At 40.2% G+C, this 23787-nt stretch overlaps 1 protein-coding gene across 3 annotated transcripts in view; it reads left to right on the top strand.

Moving 5' to 3' along the window:
* Nucleotides 1-23787, top strand: part of LIN54 (lin-54 DREAM MuvB core complex component) — a 73757-nt gene that overhangs the window by 13719 nt on the left and 36251 nt on the right. For all 3 annotated transcript variants that reach the window (XM_043972537.1, XM_043972538.1, XM_043972539.1), the window contains exons 2-4: nt 6868-7601; nt 12223-12343; nt 15433-15575. In XM_043972537.1, the coding sequence (XP_043828472.1) occupies nt 6903-7601; nt 12223-12343; nt 15433-15575 (963 nt within the window). In that variant the 5' untranslated portion in view covers nt 6868-6902. The remainder of the gene's footprint in view (nt 1-6867; nt 7602-12222; nt 12344-15432; nt 15576-23787) is intronic.

Genomic DNA, 23787 nt, shown 5'->3' with positions numbered 1-23787 from the left:
AGGTAAGGGCCTTACTTGGCCCCTCATATCTAGGCAACCCCAAGCATGCTTCACTTTGTTTCCTGCTCTGGTTATCTTCTTGCTAGCCACACTTGCCTTGCCCTGCCCTGCCCCCACCCCTAATTCTGAAACCATAATCCAGTCAATACTTCCCTTGCTCCTACCATGAGAAAGGGTGAGTCAGTTTATTGCCCCAGGGGTCCACCCACTAGCCCTGGAACTTTCTTTGTCTCCCCTGTTAGAATGTTAGCCATCTGAGGGTGGGTACTATCTCTACTTTTGTATTTGTGTCCCCAGCATTGAGGACAATTCTTGGCACATATGTAATGTCTAATAAATGCCTTTTTTTTTTTTTAATTTTAGTGAGGTAATTGGGGTTAAGTGACTTGCCCAGGGTCACACAGCTAGTAAGTGTTAAGTGTCTGAGGCTGGATTTGAACTCAGGTACTCCTGACTCCAGGGCTGGTGCTCTATCCACTGTGCCACCTAGCTGCCCCTAATAAATGCCTTTTTATTCATTGATATGGGGAATGAAGGGAAGGGAAGAATAAAGGATGACTCAGTTTGGGAATAACTGAAGGGATGCCAGTGCCCTCTGTAGAAATAGAGACGCCTGGAGGTAGGGTACTGCACCAACACAGGAGTTGCTGACCTGGAGTCCAGGAACCTGCTTTTTAAAATATTGATAATGCATTTCAGTGTCATTGGTTTACTTTGTAATCCTATGTATTTTGTATTAGGTTTTGGAAAACATTATTCTGAGACGAGGCCTGTAGTTTCTTGGTACTTGAATTGCTTCCTCCTGCCTACTTGTAATATTTTTCCGTTGAGGTAGTTCTGGATTTTGTTGGCTGGGACATTGTTGGGACTTTGTCTTTTGGGGTTCTTCTCAGGAGGTGACTGATGGATTCTTGGTATCTTTACGTTTCCTTCTGGTTCTAAGAGATCTGAGTAACTTTTATTCATCATTTCTTGAAATCAAGTTTTTCCACTTTTGTTTTGGATCATGGTTTTCTGGGAGTCCAATGATTCTTAAATTACCTTTCCTTGACCTGTTTTTCAGGTCAGTTGTTTTTGATATCATATTTCTTACATTTTGTATCTTTTCCAGGTTTTTATTTTTCTGTAATATTTCTTGTCTAATGGAAGCATTATTTCTGTTTGGTCTCTTCTAATTTTCAGGGAGTCCATTTTGGAGGTAAGTCTTACTGTTTTCCCTTATGAGCTTCGTATCCTTCCAATTATTTCCCCCAGAGCTTTTATCTCATATTTTTCATTTCTTGCTTCATTTCATGTAGGTATTCATGAAGTCTTTGTGGGATATCATTTTTTTTCCATTGAGTCTTTGCATTTGTTATGCAGTTACTCTTTCCTTTGAGGTTGAACTTTTGGGGATGTCTAGGGCTACAATGATATTTTTATACTGGTCAGTTCTTTGTTTTTGTTTGAGGCCAAGCTTCACCCCCTGCCAAGCTTTGAGTTTGTGTAATAATCTCCACCCCCCACCCTATGGGTTAGGTCCTCTGGATCTACATGAGGCCTTTCTAGGTCTGTTTTCCTACCCACCTGGCGCCCAGTGCCCTCTTCCCCTTCACCCTATTACCTTGTGTCTGTTTTGTATATATCTGGATGCACATTCCATTAGAATATCAGTCCTTTAAAGACTTGAGATGGTCTTTTTGTTGTTTTTATGTCCCCAGAATGAAGGACAGTGGTGGCCTGATTGATGAGTGACTTTGTTTAGAATTCTTTAAGAAGGGCCAGCAACAAGCTTTCATTAAGTGCTTACTTTGTGCCTGGCCCTGTGCTAAGCTCTATGGATACAAGTTAAAAAGGAAGATATTCCCTGCCCTCAAAGACCTTAGATTTTAATGGAGGAGGATGTCAAAAGGATCCACAAAGCAGGGTCGTGGTGGAGGGAGAAGGTACAGGTCCTGGGACATGGTGGTAAAATCTTGAGGCAGAAGCACAGCCAGGAGGGAAATGAAACTTGGTTGGCCTGGACCTGTCTCCCAAATGGACACCTGAGAAGGCTCCCGCTGCTAATCGAAGGGGACCCGCATGGGTGGAGGGTGTTTTAGGGTCAGAAGAGCCAAGGTGCAGAAGGAAGTTACAGGATGAGAAGGGCTTTTTCCTCCTGCATATGTGAGACTTTAAATACAGTCCTTGAAATTACTATTTTATATTTATATACAGTCAAATTTCTTCAAAATGTTTCAGTTTTAGGTAGACAGTTTAGACAGAGTGTTGGGCTTATTGGGCTGAGTTGACTTCAAGTCAGAATGATCTGAAATAAAATTCTGACGCCAACTCTGTGACTCGAGACAGATCTCTTAACCTCTATGTGCTACAGGCACCTCCCTGGGTCTTATATAGTGTTCTCTGTTGGAAGGATTCTCATGCTAGGAGTTACCAGTACTAACCAAATCACAGCTCATTAGAATGCATGTTCTCCCGCCATATTGTTGTGTTCCTTGATCATTTAGTCTTTTTTTTTGGTGGGGCAATGAGGGTTAAGTGACTTGCCTAGAGTCACACAGCTAGTTAAGTGTCAAGTGCCTGAGGCCGGATTTGAACTTAGGTCCTCCTGAATCCAGGGCCAGTGCTTTATCCACTGTGCCACCTAGCTGCCCACGATCATTTAGTCTTAAGAAAACTTAATCCAAGGAAAACTACAGAAATGGGATAGTGTTTTGCTTTTCTGACATTTCCAAACTAAGCCTTTTTAGTCTACATATTATTTCACCTTTGTTTCAGGTATTCTACAGGGACAAAATCATGTTTTCCCAATGTTTATCTTCGTTAGTGAAACTTTGTTAGTGATAACAATTATAGTTCTTTCTGAATAATGATGTCATTGTTATTTCCCTTAATCAGAAAACATTTATGAGGCACCAGGCCCTGAAGCTACAAAGACCAAAATCAAATGGTCCCTGTTCTCTAGGATTCTATATCCTGTCAGGGGAAAAACCTTTTATTCATGGAAATAAACTAGTCAGTCCCCAAACCTTTGTTAAAACTCCCATCTTGCGTGAGGCCTTGTGTTAAGAGTTGAGTCTACCAAGACAAAATCGAAATACTGTCTCCTCCCCAAAGAGCTTTCAGGCTAACACCACAAACAAAGCCTCTCTCAGGTGACTGGAGGAGTGGGTGGCAGCAATTTGAGGGAACCAGAAGTTGTCCCAGTTGGTTCTAGGTTTTACTGCAAAGCAGGGTGAGTGGTCTGGTTGGAAGTGTGTCATTGTGAATATAGCTTCTCCTGAGACTTTTAAGGTGATGTTACTAATCGCTCGCTTTCAGTGGCCTTTGGCTAAAACAGGCCCAGAACGACAAGGAGTGTAGGCCTGTGTACTTGCTTTGCCCTGAGTCTTGGAGATTTCTCATCCCAGTTGTCTACGATGGCTGACTGGACGTGTAGATGAAACGTGACTGTAGAACAAAGGTTTCCTGGATATGGCACGATAACCAAACTCTGTCTTCAGCCCGATTTCATTGGCCTGTTGATGAGTGAATGAACAACTATTTATTAAACACGTACCATGTACCAGGAACTATACTGGGGAATACTGACACCAAAACTACATAGGCCGCCCTTAAAGAGCTTATATTCTGATAGGAGAAGACAACACACATACACACACACACACACACACACACACCACACAGGAGGTAGCAATGGCCAAGGAAAGGTCTTTTGGCTTGATATGTTTCTGGGATGGTAGGTGGAATCAGAGGGCAAATGTTGACAATTTCTCTTCAGGAGGGATTGTGTTAATTTGATTTCTATTCCCATAGCAAAAGGTAGAAAGGGGATGGAATGAACTGTGGTTGGTCTGGGGCCAGCTAGTTATGGTGAACTACCAATTAAGAGAGCACAGACCTAGGACAGTGATTGGGTAGACTGGGCTAGAGAAGTAGGCGAGATGCAGTGAGGCAGCATAGTTTAGTATTATGATTATTCTGCTAACTTCTTTAATATCCATATGGAAATGCACATGTTATCAATGTGGTCATATGGGATAATATTTTTCAGTTATATTGAATAGATAACTCCTTCGTTCCTTTTTTTTTTCGTGAGGCAGTGAGGGTTAAGTGACTTGCCCAGGGTCACACAGCTAGTAAGTGTTAAGTGTCTGAGGCCAGATTTGAACTCAAGTCTTCCTGAATCCAGGGCTGGTGCTCTATCCACTGTGCCATCTGGCTGCCCCAACTCCTTCATTCTTAAATCATTTAAATTCATGCATTTATATAATGATTCATCAGCATCTGTGAAAAATACAAGATGTTCCTGAGAGAAGATGAGATGACTTGTCATATACTAGATATGTTTACATCAAGAAACAATAAGACTAAGGTGCAAAAAACAATGAAAGAAAAAGCATACTTTAAGGTGTGTAGAGTGCTATAACCCTCACCAGGTCCAAGGGAAAGACCAACTTCAAAAATAAAGAACAATGAAAGGCGTGAATTCTGCTCACAGGACACATTAACACACTCTTAGTAAAACTGTGAGTTGGTTTAGCCATTTTGGAAAGGATTTTGGAATTATGCCTCAAAAGTCATTAAACTGCATAATAATCTTTGCTTATATCTATAGAAATCGAAAGAAAAAGGGAAAAGACCTCTACGTGTAAAAATATTTATAGCAGTACTTTTTGTTGTGGCAAAGGACTAGAAACAAAGTCGGTGTCCATCAGTTGGGGAATAATTGACTAAGTTATGGTGTATGAATGTAATAGAATATTTATTGCATTGTAAGAAATGATGAAATGAGGTGATTTTGGAGAGACCTAGAAGAGTTGTGAACTGATGCAGTGAAGTAAGCAGAACCAGGAGAATGTTTTATTAAACAACATGATAAAGAAAAACACCTCTGAAAGACTTAAGAACTCTGATCAAAGTAATAACCATTCATGATTCGAGAACTGATGATAAAGAGGTGTTCAACTCACAGTGCAGAAGGAAACATAAAATTTCATACATGGTTAAGGTGGAAATTTGTTCAACTTTATTTATTTGTTCCAAGGATTTTGTTTTATCTGGTTTCAGTTTGGGAAGAAGATTAGCAATAGGGTTTTCATAAAGAAAGAAAAAAGTGTCATTGAGGCATTTACAGAACTGCAGAGAAGAGGATAAAAGGAATTGCTAGACAGCTTAAAAGTAGCTGGTGCAGAAGAGAAATTCATGGTGTTGTGATGTTTAAAATCTAAATGTGTTGTCTAAAAAATCTAAGGTGTGGTCGCCTTAAATTAGAAGCTTTAGCACCAGTCTTTGGGCATTAAGCATTTGTTAAAACATACAGGTATTCACGTGAAGTTCAGAAAGTTAAGAGAAGGCCTATCTAGCCTAGAGTTCCAGCCTGGTCTGGTTCTTCCTCAAGTCCTCCCCCACGAGCCTGCTTCAACCACAAATTGCTCCTACAAATCGAGAGTGGAAGCTTTTTATAGGTCTGGAGCAGAGGCGGTCCTTACCCACTGCTTCAAGCTGATTGGCAGGCGTCATCCAAATCCATTGGTTCACTGGACTTGAAGGTGGTCTCCAGTTGAGTTCAAAGTCCTTGGCTTCTGAGAACCATACCTTCTTAAGGGCTAGCCAGGTGTGGTTACAAACTAATCACCCTTAAGTAGGTGCTTAGTCAGTTTCTCATTCTCACCCAATTCAAACAATACTAAATCAATCAGGTGGGGCCCCTGGGCATCTGCCAAATTCCATTATTTTATCACATTTCCCCCTGTGCTTCCTTAAGAAACATTTGTTTCCTTAATGGAGCAATAACATTAGATACTTATGACTAACAAAGTAAAGGAAATGAAAAGAGAGAAAAGAAATTTGAACATTGCATTGACAAAGGCTAAAGGGGACACTCTCCTATTAGCAGGTGGACATCACCGACAGAAACAACATTATTTTATCACAGTGTTATACACCGTCCCTGTTTTCTGCTCTACTTTACATATGGAAATGCACATTTTAATTGGTGTTTGTTAACTTCAGAATAACAAAAAAATTGATTAAAAATGACCACTAATCTGCTTGCAGAGTTCTGAGAAAAGAATCCTGCCTTTTGCTAAGACTGCTGTATCCTCTGGGTCTGCATTTATGACCCCAAAGCCTAGGACAGATGGACTCAAGTCACATGATTCACTTTCTGCTACCTAGGAAGTTGTCAAAGTTATTAATAAAATCGAAACCATAAGTTTCTCTCCCACTTCCAACTCAGTGTTGCCAGGATGTAATCTTTGCTATTTTAGACATGAATTACCTAGTAGTTACAGACTGATCATGGTTCTTTTTCTTTGTTTCCTTTTTTCCCCCTTTTAATTAATTCCTCAAGAGTTAAGAATAGTTTCAGAAATAGATAAATCATGCAGGAAATTCATGTCACTCGAAGGCATGCATGGAGGGAAAGGGAGGAGGGCTAAAACTTCACTGTCCTGTGAATTTCGTGAATTGACAGTAGACTGTAGCTGTCCTCATAGTTTTTGCTATCAAGCAGAGGCTGTGACTATTATCTCCCAGTCTCTGAATTCTCTAACATCACACTTTCATGGACTTCACTTTCTTCAACTGCCAATGTGCTGCTTATCCCTTTCCAAGTCTACCTTGAATCTCCAGCTCAGTGCTTTGTCCTGCCCCAACTGGGAAGGAAGGGAGAACATTGACTCTGGCTAGGAGCTACATTTCCCAGCAGTCAATACTGCTGGGTCTCAGAGCTTTACCCTTCATAGAAGGCAAGTTGGTCTGCAATCCTCAGTTACACTGGCAGAGAATTTTCCCTTTGGTATAGAGTTTCCTTGCCAAATACTTTTTGTATTGGAGCTCAGTTGCTTCTTTTAGCTGATTTTCTCTCTCTCGTTTTCATTGTAGTACCTGATTGTCAGCTTCCAAGTGGAAGAACTATCATGGAGGTGGTGTCAGCTGAGGTGAACAGCCTACTTCCAGAGGAGATCATGGACACGGGCATAACTTTAGTGGAAGATGATAGTATCGAGGCTGTTATTGTTTCATCCCCAATGGGAGATTCAATTCCCATGGAAACGGACCTGCAGGAAATTGTCAGCATAAATTCATCCAGCGAATCTGCAACCACGGCCATGTCTATTACCACAGAACCAGTCACAGTGTCTGGTAACCACACTAACAAAGTTGTTGGCAATACCATAGTTACAAAAACAGATTTGAATACTGTAAAAACAGCCTTTCCAAGTGGCCTTCAAAAACTTGGTGCCCAGACACCTGTGACTATATCAGCCAATCAGATTATTTTAAACAGAGGATCTCAGATATCTGATTTTAAACTTGGCAATCAAACAATTAAACCAGATGGACAGAAGTTAATTGTGACAACTTTGGGCAAGTCCGGCCCACCGATTGTTTTAGCACTACCCAATAACCAGCTACCCCAGACTCAGAAAGCCACATCTCAGACACAGTCTGGAGACTCAAAAGTACAATCTCAGCAAATCAAAGTAGTTACTATTGGAGGAAGGCCAGAGATGAAACCTGTCATTGGTGTTTCAGCACTGACACCAGGAAGTCAACTGATTAATACTACAGCTCAGCCTTCTGTGTTACAGACTCAGCAATTAAAAACAGTGCAGGTAAAAAAAAAAAAGCTTATCTATTAAAAATGCACGTTTGTGAAACATCAATCAGTTTGTAGGTATGTTTGTATACAGATTCTTAACAAATAACTTTTGAATGTTGCTTTTAGTGTATACATGAAAATAATGTTAACTATCATATAGGAAGATTTTCAGCATGTAAATTAGCCAAAGAGCTGTTTTGGTTGAATTTAATTTTGCATATTTAAATATGTGTTTTCAGTGGAAATTTTTTATGTATGAGAAGAAACATTAACCACTTACCAAAGATAGCTTTGCAGGAATGGAACAACATTTTATATTCAAGCAAATAGTCTTCAGTACTAGAGATCACCAGATCTCTGTTCCTTAAGTACGGATCCCTGTGAACCTTAGCTTTGGAGATCCACAATCGCTGCACCTTTTTTGCTGTCATGGGGGGGACACTGAGATGAAAGGTAACCTACATGAGGTTAACCTTCATCTCTCTCAAGACTTTGTTCTCAGTAAAGACCTTGCTTGTTCTCCGTAACCTTTCTTTTTGCAAAGCCACCCCTACCACTGCTTTGGTCTCATCGTCCTACTTTTTGTTATTTCCTGGTTACCCTCAGCCTCCTCTCAACCATCCCCAAAGCCATGACTACCAACGGCCCTCTCAGATTTAGTCTTCCATGTGGGGATGGGAAATGGAAGCTGAATATGAGGCAACAAGGAAAGGTGGCTTGGCTAAGTTGATAGGGAATATGGTTCTTTTGGGTGGTGTTTTGTCACTAGCACCTTGTTCTCTTGAATCACTCTAAGGTCGTCTTCTTGTCTTTTTTCTTTAAAATACTACTATAGTTCCCATTTACTCTACATCTGTTAACATTCATAAGGAAACTTCCAAACCTGGAGGTAAGCCAAAACATTTAGACCTGGAAAATACTGATCACAATAATCATGATCAAAGCTCATATTTATGCAGTGTTTTTAAGATTTGCAAAGTGTTTTATGAAAATTATCTCATTTGATCCTCACAGGAACCTTGTGAGGTTGGTACTATTATCCCCATTTTTCAGATGAGGAAACTGAGGCTAAGAGAGGTTTAGTGACTCTACAGCTAGTAAGTGTCTGAGGCAAGATTTGAACTCAGGTGTTCTAACCCTGTATCACTTAGCTGCCCCATGCATTTTGTTTTACCCCTTTCCTTTTCCAGGCCTACAGAATATTGACCATTCCACATAGTTCCTAGTCATCTGGTTTCCCCTACCAACCTAAGGCTGTTTTCTAGGATAGAAAGAGCAGAAGGCCAACAGCTCTTGGTTAGTGGTCTAGGGAGCAGGGGAAGTATGATTGAAGCCTCTGAGAGAATTGGTTGTGGAATGTGACACTTGAGAGGTGCAGTCACACAGACACCTAGCTGCAGTCTCTCCACGGCACAGAACAGAAGATGTAGTCCGATCAGAGCTGTCTGGAGTCACTCAGAGGTCAGCGGTCCTCCAGGCAATACCTCAGGACCTGTGAGGTAATGGTGGCACCGGAATCACTGGGATTATCTTTAAGAAAAAATTAAATACAGACAGTCACTCTGGCAGAATGGGATAGCAAGTAGAGAGTGACCTGTACGTCTGCAGAGCACCTTAAATTTTCAGAGTGCTTTACAAGAACTTGTTTCATTCGGTTCTCACCAAACCCTAAGTTGTAGCTACCACAGGCATTATTGTATTTTATGGGTGAGGAAACTGAGGCCCTCGATTCCCCTTCTTTGTTCCAGTCTCTGAGGAAAAAGTTACCCTTTTCATTAAGAGTAGACCCTCTCTCCTTGTGCCCTCAATCCCATCCCATCTGAGCTTCCTGGAGCCCAAGAAGACCTGAGTTCAAGTTCTTCCTCTGACACAGATTGATGATACGATCTTGGGCAGGCTGCTTATTGGCTTAGAACCCCAGACAGCTCTCTTGAGAATTTCACTGGGAGAGGGAGTTGACTCATTTGGAGTTACTTACATTAATGATTCATTGGTCTAGACTAGTTTAAAAAAAATTTTATGAAGGCAGGGAAATTTATAGTAGACTTTTTTTTTAAACCATTAAACAAATGTTTGAGCAATCTCCAAAAAATAAATTACTGAAATAGTTTTGGTGCTTCAAGGGGTTTTCTTCAGTTACCTGTCAGGTTTTTTCATCCAGAATATCATGTTTACTGAAGGTACCAGATCAATAAAACTTCTCTTTTCAAGATGCCAAAATAGCACATTAATTGTTCTCTTTTATTTATTATTAATAATAACAGATGTTTATGTAGCACTTTGTGGTTTTCATGATCTCATGTGAATCTCTCATGATCTCTTTGCCCCCCTCTTCTTGTAAGAACCTCTTTTCCAGCTGGAAGGTTAGTGTTATGCGCTCTACTGGACCCAGAGCTGTGAACACTGTTTCTGATTTGGCTACTACTGCAGATTTTCTTGTTGGTACTTTGTTTTGTTTCATTTTTCTGATTAAATACGCTTTAAAATTATCCTTTATGCTTTGGTAGTGCTCAATTTCAAATGTAATTATAGTCTAGTTAGAGCAGCCTTTTTTTCCCGTTTATAGGAGAGCCCAAACTGGAGGTCTTTGGCTTAAAAGCCTTAAACATAGGGAAAAGATGAGACTTTCCATTTTGTCCGTGAACTTTTAAAATTTGGGGAACAGCTTGTTTGTTTAAACTAAATTTTATTGATGCTTTTTCTTTTTTTTACATGAAGGTAATTTCTGGAAATACCTTACTCTTTCCTAATAATTGAACACTTTTGTTATCAAAGAAAAACAGAAACACCCAATATTGTGACTGTCTAATAGTATGTGGATTCAGCAGTCTGCCTTTGTTGTCTCTGCACCTCTCTGATGAGGAGGAGGTGTAATGGTTTAATTTTTTAAAACTTTCCTGATTTGAAAGTTATCTGTGTCAACAAACACTATAAATAGGTCATAGTTATGGAAGATATCATGAAGATCTAAGTATTACTTATATATAAAAAAAGGCAATTTGTTTAGTATTAACTTTTTAAGAACTAAGGTATATGATACCTTTTTCATACCTGAAATCTGTTGATATTCAGTAGACCAGTAAAATTCTTACCAATTTTGAAATTTTACATGTTTAATGGCAAATGAAAGCTACTTTTCACTTCTCATCTATAATATTAACTGAGCATTCACTTGGGGATGTGCTAATTTGTTTAAATCCAGTTAAGGATCCTCAAATTGTTCATTGTATCAGACACATTGTTATACTTCGTGCTACATTTTCTGTTTTCCCAAAGTATTCTGTCTCCTTCCCCCCATAAGACTTTGCATTCATATTGCAAAGTAAATATGTTTCATTGAAATAATTCAGTTTGGAATTTGAGCCCCCAAAGCAAGAAATCATATTGCTCTGTATTGTGTCTGGCGTATTGTTCACATTCAGGTTAGTAATATTTGTTATAATATACTTTGAGGCAGTGTGATGTTAAGCAGAGAGTACTAGATTCAGAGGCAGAAGACAGGTCCGTACCATATCTCTATTATTAACTAACTGTGTGACCTTGGCCAAGTCACTTAACTTCTTTAACTTTCTTTCCTCATCCATAAAAATGGGGCTATAATAGGATTATTGGGAGGATAAATAGGTAATGTGGCTAAAGTATTATTTCATGATCCAGCACATATGTGTGTATATATGTGTATACATATACACATACATATATGTATATATACACACATGTATCTATATAACACTTATCATTATTATAAAATCTTGATTCCTGATTTTTAGGAAAGTATTTGTTCAACTTGAAAATATTTAAATCTCTAAGGTATTAGGGAGCTGTATGTTAATTTGAACCAAGCAGCCTTTAGTACCTGGTCATTTCTTTCAGAATGGACTCTTAGGAATTGCTGTTTATAAAACTTTATTTTTTCCAGTTAACTGTACTTATCTACTCTATTATAGGAAGAGGTTTCTTTTAATTAAAATGATTCCTTAATGTGTATTTGTATTATACTTATGGAGGCCTGAATAGTTATTTAAAAGTGACCTTACTATTGACTGAAAAGAGCATTTTCAAGAGTAATGGCATTAGATTAACTCTGTAAAGTGACTCATGGTTCATCTTACTTTCTCCTTTTAGAATTTCACTTCATGTTTTGGGAAAAGAAAGCCAAATGGTATTTTACTTTTTTATTAAATATGCTGTTGTTGTTTTTTTGTTTTTTTGGGTTTTTTTTGCTGGACAATGGGGGTTAAGTGACTTGCCCAGGGTCACACAGCTAGTAAGTCAAGTGTCTGAGGCCGGATCTGAACTCAGGTCCTCCTGACTCCAGGGCCGGTGCTCTATCCACTGCGCCACCTAGCCGCCCCAATATGCTGTTGTTTTGCTTGGGATTGATCATAAATTCATATTCCAGAAATTTTAAAGACCATTATAGAGTACAATGTAAAGAGCTATGCAGTTTTTGTAGTTGTGGAGTTTTTAAGAGTGAATATTTTAGTGATTGAAATTTATTAAATTCTTTTTTTTCCTTTTTTAACATTTGTGGGTTTTGCTAAATAAATGATTGCTGTTGTTTGCTAGATCTGTCTTAATTCTAAGTAAATGAGTACTTTGTAGCTATCGACAAAGTTGTTTATACATTTCAGATTGCTAAGAAGACGAGAACACCGACTTCTGGTCCAGTGATCACCAAGTTAATCTTTGCAAAACCAATTAATAGTAAAGCAGTTACAGGACAGACAACTCAAGTATCACCAGTCATCGCAGGTTGTATTTATTTATTGTTTCTTAAGCTACATTTTTACCTTTGTATAGATTTACAGGAAACTAATTTGCATTCCTAAGTGTCTTGCTCTTTGAACATTCAGTGAGAAAAGAAAGCCAACCAACATAAGCTTCAGTTAGCTCTCAAGAAGTTATGACTATTCAACGTATGTAAAAGACCTATGCCCCAAATCAGAAGAGGATAGCTCAGCTGTGCAAAAGTAGCCTGTTACCTAGTCTTCTAAATTGGAATTTGATTCCTCAGATAAAAACAGATGAAACATTACAAATAACCACCCCAGAGGGTTGGCTACATTTTTTTTTTAACTGAGGCAATTGGGGTTAAGTGACTTGCCCAGGGTCACACAGCTAGTAAGTGTCAAGTGTCTGAGGCTGGATTTGAACTCAGGTCCTCTCAACTCCAGGGCCGGTGCTCTATCCACTGCGCCCCCTAGCTGTCCCAGGTCAGCTACATTTAAAAAGAAAAAATCATGGACCTGCACTTGGAGATGCTGGAGCATAATGTTTATGTACTGACATAAGTGTTATGTCTTTGGACTTTGGAGCATTGTGTTTCCGTTAAAAGTTATGAAACTTTGGTTTACTTTTTTCTCCTTAATCTTATTTGCACCTTCTTTAGAGTTCATGTCTCTAAAAACTCTACATCAAACCTATTGTCAGCTCATCACATAACAATTACAGGGAAGGTTTACCATTTTTGTACAATTCAGATTGTGCTCCACTGAGCTCTCCGTGGTTTTGTAGACTAGAAATTGTTTGTTTTGTGCGTTGCTCAATAGGAAAGTGCCATCAGCTTGAAAATCTCTTCTTTGTAAATAAAGATGTAAAGAGGGTTTTGTTTCTGTTTTTTTCTTTTGGTAACAGGATTACTTTTAGCAGTGCAGATGTTACATTTGTGCTCAGCAGTGAAACAAACTAGTCTTGAGAATCAGCAGCAGCAGTTCTGATTTCCCAATAGTCTTTTCCCTGCTTTGGTTGTTAAAGTATATCCTTTATACTTGAGTTTGTAATCGACAAGATGTCAGTGCTGATTTAATTTAGTGCTGAACTGATAATACCAGTAAAGGTAACTTATTAGGCAGCTTTAAAAAGTCATAAAAAAAGGGGCAGCTAGGTGGCAGAGTAGATAGAGCACTGGCCCTGGATTCAGGAGGACCTGAGTTCAAATGTGGCCTCAGACACTTAACACTTACTAGCTGTGTGACCCTGGGCAAGTCACTTAACCCCAATTGCCTCACCAAAAAAAAAGTCATAAAAAAGATGTCAGGAACATATTAAACTGCTATGTGAATTACCTTGTTGCATACACTCAGTGCCTTAAGATGGAAAAAATTAGAGAATTTGAGAGTTGGAAAGCATCTCCGTAGCCCTCTAGTCTAGCCCTTGCCTGACATGGCTGACAAATGGTTTTCTAGTCTCTGCTTGAAGATGTCCAAAGAAGCACCTGTGTGGCCCAGTGGATAGAGTGTGAAAGGGAAGAAGATCTGAATTCAGATCCTGCCTTAGACCCTTCCTAGCTATGGAGTCACAGAGCCTCTCTTGGACTTAGTTTCCTATACATTCATTATATGAGGATCATGAGAGTACCTCCCTCCTAAGGGGGAATCAAATGAGATCATCCTTGTCAAGCTCTTCATAGACATTGTTATCACTATTACTGTTATTATATACATATCATTACTATCGATGTCATTGTTGTTGTTATTAGTAATGACAAGGGAGGGCCCACTCTCTGTAGAGGCAGACCATTCCAATTTTGGGTAACTTCCTGACATCAATTTGAAATTGGTCTCTTTGCAGCTTCCTTCCACCAAGTCCCTGTTCTACCTTCTGGGGCTCAATAAAACATGTTTCATCTCTCCTTCACATGCCAGCCCTTGGAGTACTTGAGGACAGCCATCATGTCCTCCCTGAGCCTTTTCTTCTTCAGGCTAAAAATGTCCCATTCCATCAAATGATCATTGTACAACACAGCTCTCGGGCCCTTTGTTGTTTGGGTGATCTTCCACTGGACACACCACCTTCTTGTCCTTAAGCTTTCGACAACCCAACCCAAATGTTCAAGTCAAAACATGAAAAAAATGCTTATCTTTATTTTTCAATTCATGGGCCATGTAAAAAAATGGAGAGGAAGATGACTTTTGGAATGACTGTGTACTTTGGCTTTGTCAGGGGAAGAGCATTTTAAAAGTTGTCAGGTGCCTTTTTCTCCTTCTTCCTCTTCTTCCTCCTTACCTTTATCTCCGTATCTGTGAATTAAACAAGATGAAACTTTTTTTTACAAAAAGCAACTAACCCACCAGATTATGGCATCATACATTTGGAGTTGGAAAAGATGGTTGTGTTAGCACAGAAAGGAGCATGCAGTTAGATTGGCATAATAGACATTTAAAAAGCAAACATTGGGGCAATCCCATATACTGGGAAACTTTAATATTATTGAGGAAAAGCATATTTGAAAGCGTTAATACAAAATTGATCTCAAACCTCACAAATGCCAAAAATGTAATGGTCACTTCTTTTCAGTGATCACAATAAGAATTCATCAGATGAAATTCTCTGTCCGTCTACAGTGTGCTCACAAAGTACCTGTCAAAGTTCAGGGATAGAATGTTTTGTTGGGCAGCTTTGTGAATACCCACATCCCGATTCTTTCCTTGCATGTCTGTCTCAAGTTTTTAGTTCTAGCACAGTTATATAGATTTGGGGTTCAGTGCAACGAATAAGTCATTAACTTGTTTGATTATAACCTATTTGAGTTCATTCTCTCTCTCTTTTTTTGTTTTTTTGGTAAAGCGTTTGGGGTTGAGTGACTTGCCCAGGGTCACACAGCTAGTAAGTGTTAAGTGTCTGAGGCTGGATTTGAACTCAGGTACTCCTGAATCCAGGACCAGTGCTTTATCCACTGAGCCACCTACCTGCCCCCATTCTCTTTGATTATACATCACACTCAGGTTCTACATGTTAGGATGCATGAAATAATACAAATATAGTTAACTCTCTGGGGATGTACTACAGAACACTTTTGGAAGGTTCACACTACTATTTGACCTTCTTCCTTTCCTTTGCAGGGAGGGTTCTGTCACAGACTGCTCCGGGGACTCCCCCAAAGACCATAACAATATCTGAAAGTGGCGTCATAGGGTCGACTCTCACTTCTACAGCACAGACGCCAAACAAAATAGCCATCTCGCCTCTGAAATCTCCCAATAAGGTAAAAAGGTTATTTTGTGGGTTTTGTTGTTCTAGGTATTGTGATTACTGTCTTAATTTTTATTGTAGTGTGTCATCTTATGCTTTTCTGTCCCTTCTAGTGTCTAGCACAGTGTCACAACAGGCCTCAGTGTGATCATGGACTTTAGTCCCTTAGCTTCCCTGAGCCTCAGTTTCCTTATCTGTAAAAAGGGGATAATGGTGTTTGTTGCATATCATGGGACTGTTGAGACAAGAGCTTCGTAAAACGTAAAATTATACTAAATCTGTAGTAGTGTTGACTATTCATTGTAATCAATCATATTTCTTGGGCCAGGGTGCCAAAAGGAAGCAGTGTCTTCCCAGTAATAGCCCAAGTGATACCTGCAGCTGCGGTGGTTTTGACTGGATCAGCTGCCTCCTCCCCAGAGAAGGTGTCAGTCATGGTCATTGCAGTGGGGGCCCTGGGTAGTTGGCTTTCTGTGCAGCACCACTGGCCTGCACTTGTGGGTAGACCCTTTCAGGACTGGATGTCGTCCTTCACTTTGTATGGCCGTGGTCATTGTGGTCTTTAGATAATAAGAAGCGTCCTTTCATGGACCATATAACTCCATAGTCTGGGTAGGTCACAGGTCACATCATCACAAGGGTCCAGCCTTCAAGAGGGATCCAGCAGCTCTGTTAGTGAGTGCTGTCTCCTGATGCACTTGATCAGTACAAGGCTGGACCTTTGTGATGTGCATCTGTGACCCACAAAAATAGCTCCATCACATGAGGCTTTTGTCACTGATTTTCCAAAGGCTTCGTCCCCCCCCCCCCCCCCCCCCCCCCCCCCGTGGACTTCATCTAAACTACCAACGTTGCACCTGCCAGGTCCCTGTCCATGAGCCAGTAGATAAGATCACTTTCTGTAGTTACTCATTCAGTCAAGAATTAGGTCAAAAAGTTTTCACCAGTTGTGCAGCATGAGGTTGTGGCCTTTGCAGTGAGTGTCTTTTTCTTGGCTCTCAGGTTTAATGGCAACAGCAGTTACAATGCTTTGTGTCTTATGGATTTATTCTTTTGGGGGGGGGGCAATGATGGTTAAGTAACTTGCCCAGGGTCACACAGCTAGTTAGTGTCAAGTGTCTGAGGCTGGATTTGAACTCGGGTCCTCCTGAATCCAGGGCCAGTGTTCTATCCACTGCGCCACCTAGCTGCCCCTGCTTTGTGTCTTATGATGATTAAAAAGGTTTGATAGACAAGTTTCTGGGTAATTAATTTATTTTATTAGTAAGGCCAACACATTATTAATAAAAGGATGGTCTTTTGGCTGTCTCTTAGACCAAAGACAATCATGGTAGTGGGTTCTGAAGAATTCATTGAGGGACTGAGAGACATCAGCTCACTCTTAGACCACTCTCAACCCTCAGCTAACTAGCCAGAGAGATTGGTCTCCACCCAAGCTTGAGTAGAACACAATAGGATTCTCCACCTTAGATTAAATTCCTTATAAGGTTGGGAGGGGTCTGACCAAGATCAGGGAGTGAATTCAATTAGTAATGTCCTTCAAAGAGAAGGGAAGAGCTCTGAATTTCCCCAAGGTATTGGTTATTAGTTTGAGACAGAGCTGTTTGTTAATCCAGCCTTTCAGTGTCTGAAGGGGATAGGATAGACTCCCTAATGCTGACACTTCTCTTGGTGGTGTGAAAACCACAAATGCACGTAAAGAGCTGGTTCTGGCAGGCCCAACTTTGCCTACTGTCCAATGTTTCATTTCTGTTTAATGTTCAAGAGCTCTGGTCCCTTCCCTTTCTACAGAATCCCCTGTTACCTCACTCATAATGGGTTTCGCACCTTGGCAGTGAACTTGCCTGTGGGACCCTGTCACTTCTTTGTGTTCATTTTCTCCCCTTGTGTCCGCATGTGATGGAGGGCTGCATCCTCCTGATCATTCTAGTGACAAAGATGTCATCACTGCACTGAAATGTGCATCCCTTCCTTTGATAGCCCTGCTTAGCCATCTTGGGGCAGCTCACTGGTGACTTTACTCCAAGGGAGCATTGTGAAAGCATAATCAACACCTCACACTGAGCCCGATTGGTCTTCTATAGGACACTGATTTTGAAACGCTTTGGCCAGTTCAGAGACGTCGTGGCTCTGACTAGACGATCCTTTCTGCACTGTGTACCATGGCTGGGAGTCAGGTGCTGGGAGTCACTGCTTTGTCCCCAGTGTAGATGCCAGAGACCCTTGTTTTGTGAATCAACTAGCCTAGAGAGAGAAATAGGGAATTAGTTGTGGTGAGAACACTTGGTTTCACCGTGTTCTTACTTAAGGCAACTATTCTGTCCCCTTTCTCAAGAGATGAGACTGCTTCAAACTGGTCACTCCCTTTGGTGCAGACAGTTCTCACAGTTTCCATTTGGACCTTTCCACCCACACCAGGAGGTTTACTCAATATGGCATTCACGGGGATGGCCCCTTGGTGTCTATGGGTAGTCATTCTAATAATTCTTTCCTGTAGGAGGAAGCCACCACAGGAACTAAGAGTGGATTTCATCATCTCTCTGGCTCCCATCAAAGTAGCTTAATGACTTTGAATGGTGGCATGTCTGTATCCCTCTTTTGAATTTCTTTATCTCTGGCTTTGAAAGCCTCTCAGGAGAATGATGACTTGGGAATCAGTATATGGTAACCATGGGAAATTCTGAACTCTCCCATTAGCCATTCCATAGTTATTGTTCTCCAGGTCGAGATATGGTTGTTAAATGCACCTAAGGACCTTGACCCCATCCCTGTGCCAAGCCATATTGATCCAGAGCCTGTATTCATTCGTGGCCAGGTAACAAGGCTTTGGTGGAGAAAGGAGCAGCACCAGCAACTACTTTATTTTCTTGGTTTTTCGTTTCTTGTTGTTTTTGCATTAATAAGCAATAGGGTTAACTATCTTTTTTTTTTTTTTTTTGGTGAGACAATTGGGGTTAAGTGACTTGCCCAGGGTCACACAGCTAGTAATTGTTAAGTGTCTGAGGCCAGATTTGAACTCAGGTACTCCTGAATCCAGGGCCGGTGCTCAACTATCCATTTTTTACCTGGGTCCTCCATGCTTTAACAAGCAGATCCATAAATCCCTTCAGAGCAACCCTTTTGACAATCTCATTAATCTTATTCTCGTTAATCCCCTCCAGAATAAAATATGAACTCTTCTGTTTATCTTTAAAAACCTTATACAATTGATCTTTCAAGTCTCACTGGACATTCTTTCTGTGTGTACTTGCTTGTAAGCTCATTGTGAATAAGGATCCTTTCGTTCTTTGTACTTATATTCCCAGTACTTAGCACTGTGCCTAGTAGGTGCTTAATAATTCTCACTGACTGATTTTTTTGTTTCTACCCACCACTATGGTACCTGTGCCCCTGTCCCTGCTTAGTGCCTCCTATGGCAGGTCTCTATAGAGATCATAGGCATCATGTCTCTTTAATTTGAGAATGAGACATGGGATCTCCAACTGGAAGAGGGGGCTTTGTCCTGGGTGAGGCAAAATAAGCCCCAGATAGCCACTTGTAGGTCATCTATGCATAGCAAAGATTCACTTGGGCATAGCTGCCTAGCCTCTACACTCTCCATTGAAGTGAGCCTGGTCAGAAATATGTGTTGAGCCTAGATGAGAAACACCTGGTTCTTCATGCTCTGACTTTTGTACTTGGGTAACCAGGAAGCTGCAAGAAGAGAGTGACCCTTAGGCCTCCAGTGTATGGCTTCTCACCTCCTGGGTTCTATGCTTACTTCTTGGGCTACCTCTGAGACTAAGGATTTCTCGATTAGCATCCGTCTTGATTCGCTCATCCTAGAAAAAGAGAAGAAGAGCTGGTAACACCTCAAACTTCTCTAGAAAAGTACTTGTGTTCCAGCTGCTGTGTTTGAGCAGTTGTCGTTTCTGTCAAGATGGGCATGGGGGTATCTGGACCCTTTGCTGGGGTTTGCTCCTTGAGGGCCCCTCATTCATCCTGCACCAAAGGTCTCAGTGAGAAAGAGTCCTCAGTTCATAGTTCTGGAGCCAAGAGCAAAAACTCTCTCCACTTCTAAACTGATGCAGCCTCCCCTTATCCCTGGCAAATCAACTGGGGGACACTCGGCAGTTTGGCTCAGTCCTCTCTGCCCTGAGCTGAAGAGTCAAAGTTCAAGAGTCACAGCTTTTAGTGATCTCCTAAATGCTGTATTGTAATAATATTCCCAGCATGGTGCCCATAGAACTTCTTTTTTTGTTTTGTTTTGTTTTGGTTTTTTGGTTGGGCGATGAGGGTTAAGTGACTTGCCCAAGGTCACACAGCTTGTAAGTGTCAAGTGTCTGAGGCTGGATTTGAACTCAGGTCCTCCTGACTCCAGGGCCAGTGCTCTATCCACTGAGCCACCTAGCTGCCCCCACCCATAGAACTTCCAAAGTAATAATTGTCTTTAGGGTGCTCATTCTCTCTCCTACATGTGGTTATGTAAATTCAACAAGTGACAACTCGCAGCATTTATCGTCATCTGGGAACAGCTTAATTTATTTATTAGCATTCATTTTTTTTTCTTTTTCCTTTTTTTTTTCCCTGGGGCAATGGGGGTTAAGTGACTTGACACAACTAGTGTCAAGTGTCTGAGGCTGGATTTGAACTTAGGTCCTCCTGAATCCAGGGCCGGCACTTTATCCACTGCACCACTTTGCTGCCCCAGCATTAATTTTTAAAAACATTTGAGTTCCAAATTCTCTCCCTCCTTCCTGTCCCTCCCCCATCCATTGAGGAGACAAACAACATGATGTCAATTATACATGTGCAATCATTCAAAGCATTGGGAACAGTTCTCAATTAAAGAAGTAATAATAGCTAATATTTATACGCTACTTATTCAAAGTTTGAAAAGCACTTTTCACGTCACCTCCTTTGGCATTTTCCAAACAAAACAACTCTGCATGTGAGATTGCTACTGTTACTATGTTGTGTTTCCTTGACTGCATCAGCTCATACATATTTCTGCGGTTCTCTGTATTTGTCATATTCATCATTTCTTACAGCACGATGATATTCCACAGTAATAATTACATTCATGTGCCATAATTGGTTTAGGTCTTCCTCACTCCATACAGAACTACTTTGTTTCCAATCTTTGCTACCACAAAAAGTATGGCAATAAATATTTTAGTGTATGTGGGGCCTTTCTTATCAATGACCTCCTTGGGGTTTACACTTAGTAGGGAAATCTCTGGGGTCAAAGGGTATGGACATTTTAGTCATTTTATTTGCAGAATTCCAAATCTCCTTCCAAAGTGATTGTATTGCTTCACAGCTCCAGTACTAGTGTACTAGTGTCTTTCAATAAACCCTCCAGCAGTTTTCATATATAATTTTTTGAAATATGATGTCTGGGCTCTTTTTTGATCATGGCTTTCAGGTTATCTAGTAATTCTTAAATTATCTCTCCACAATCTATTTTTCAGGTTCTTTGTTTTTCTTGTAAGATATTTAACATATTCTTCATTTCCCCCCCCCTCCTGCCCCCCCAGTCTTTTGAGTTTTTTTGGTTTTTGGTTTTTTTGATGTCTCATTAGGTTCCACTTGACTGATAACAATTTTTAAGGAATTGTTTTCTTCAGTAATGTCTTGTACTTCTTTTGCCATTTGTTGAATGTTGATTTTTAAGGAGTTATTTTCTTTGGCATTTTCTGTGCCTCTTTTACCAAGCTGTTAATTTTCTTTCCATAATTTTCTTTCATTGCTCTCATTTCTTTTTAATTTTTTCTTTGCCTCTCTTATTTTATTTAAAAATTTTTTTTTCTCTTAAAAAAAAAACTTTTAGCTTTTTCTAGTAGTTTTTGTTGGGCTTGTATCCAATCAGCATTTTTCTTTGAGGTTTTGCTTGTAGATGTTTTCAGGTTATTGACTTCTGATTTGGTTTCTTGTGCTTTCTTGTGCTTTCCTGTCGCCATAGTAGCTTTTATAGTCACATTCTTTTTCTGTTATTTGCTCATTTTCCCATCCTATTTCTTGACTTTACACTTTATGCTAGAGTTGGACTCTACATGCTTCTGGAAGGGTTGGCTAACCTGAACTTTTGTTGCTTGATCTGGGTACTTGTAGATTTTTGATGCTTCCAAAGTGGTATGATCCAAAGAGAGGTCTGGTTCACTGTTCTTCTGGTTTGCACTCTGGTCCAAACTCAGGTGGGGCCTCTGCTCCCTCATAACTGCAACCACTACTCTCTGACCTGGGATTGTGATGCAGAACTGGGCAGTGGGCAGAGGAGCTAGTACTAGCATAAGAATCCCCTGTAATCTCTTTCTGACAAGGTGTTTATTTCCCTTATACTGGAAAAAATTAATCATTGTGACTTTTTATAGGTTACCCCTTAAAATTTGATTTACGATACGCTTTTTTTTTTTTTTTTTTTTTTGTGAGGCAATTGGGGTTAAGTGACTTGCCCGGCATCACACAGCCAGTAAGTGTTAAGTGTCTGAGGCCTATGATATGCTTTTATAAGTGGTTTTATATAGTGGACTGGGAGAGCTCAGCAGAAATGCTCTTTTCACTCCACTGCCATGGCTCTACCCCCAACCCCTTTCTTATCTTAGATGCATTAGTTTTGTTTTTGTAGAAACTTCAGTTTCACATAATCACTTATCTATTTTGTTTTTTGTAATTGCCTCTATCCCTCATTTAAGTATATGTCTTGTTTAAGTATATGTCTGTGAAAATTCAGTGAGTCAAATGAGTAGACATTTTTTAAGTGCCTGCTATATACCAGGCACTGTACTAAATTCTGGGGATATGATGAAAGCAAACAGCTCTAGCTATCAGTGATCTCACAGTCTAATAGAGGGGAGAGCACACAAACAACTATTTTCAGAACAAGGTATAGACAGGATAAATTGGACATAATCAACTGAGGGAGGGCACTAAATTTCATGCTTTGGGAAGGGCTTCCGGGAGAAGGTAAGAGTTTATTTAGCTGGTATTTGAAGTAAGTCAGGAAAGCCATGAGGTAGAAAAGAAGAAGGAGAGAGTTTGAGGTATGGAGGAAAGCCAGTGAAAATGTCTGTGGTCTAGAGAAGTGTCTTGTTTGAGGAACAACCAAGAGGCCAGTGTCAGTGGATCACAGAGGACTTATGTAGGTATGAAATAGGTATATGAACTCCTAATTTTTTTGTGGTATAATCTTTTTTTTTTTTTAAGTGAGGCAATTGGGGTTAAGTGACTTGCCCAGGGTCACACAGCTAGTAAGTGTTAAGTGTCTGAGGCCGGATTTGAACTCAGGTCCTCCTGAATCCAGGGCCGGTGCTCTATCCACTGCGCCACCTAGCTGCCCCTGTGGTATAATCTTTAAGGTAACATCAGGAAAAAAAACTCCTGATCGCAGTGAATTCACAGTAGAGTTCTCAGAAATTCAAGAACCATGAATAAAAATACTACACAAATTCTTCTCAAAAGTTGAAAATAATTTTAACAAAAATTTTTTTAAACCATAAGCATTTTTTTATACAAACCATAAGCATTTTAACAAACTCCTTTGTTGTCGTTCAGTCATTCAGTCATGTCTGATTCTTTGTGACCCCATGGGTCATACATAGTGCTTCAGGCCCTTCTGTCCTCCACTGTCTCCTGAAGTCAGTTCACGCTCACGCTCAGTGCTTCCATGGCACTTTCCAGCCATCTCATTCTTTGTTGTCCCTTTCTCCTTTTACCTTCAATCTTTCCCAACTGAAGAGTCTTTTCCAATAAACCCGTCTTCTCATTATATGGCCAAAGTATCTATACTTCAGTTTTAGTATTTGACCTTCTGGTGAATAGTCTGAATTAATTTCTTTAAGGATGAGCTGATTTGATCTCCTTGCTGTCCAAGGGACTCTCATAAGTCTTCTCCAACACCACAATTTTGAAAACATCAGTTCTGTGGCACTTAGCTTTCCTTGTAGTCCAACTCTCACAGCCACACATTGCTACTGGAAAAACATAGCTTTAACTATACAGACCTTTGTTGGCAAGGTGATGTGTCTACTTTTTAGTATGTTGTCCAGATTTGGATGGTTCTCCTTCCAAGGAGTGAACCTCTTTTAATTTTGTAGCTGCAATTGCCATCTGCCGTGATCTTTGAGCCACCAAATATAAAATCTGTTACTGATTCCCTTTCTTCTCCCTCTGTTCACCAGGAAATGGTGGGACCAATTTCCATGATCTTAGTTTTTTAATGTTAAGTTTCAAGCCAGCTTTTACAC

This window comes from Dromiciops gliroides, chromosome 6, assembly GCF_019393635.1.
Source record: "Dromiciops gliroides isolate mDroGli1 chromosome 6, mDroGli1.pri, whole genome shotgun sequence".
Taxonomy (NCBI): domain Eukaryota; kingdom Metazoa; phylum Chordata; class Mammalia; order Microbiotheria; family Microbiotheriidae; genus Dromiciops; species Dromiciops gliroides.
Note: the sequence above shows the minus strand (reverse complement) of the source record. Positions and strands in the feature narration are given on the sequence as shown.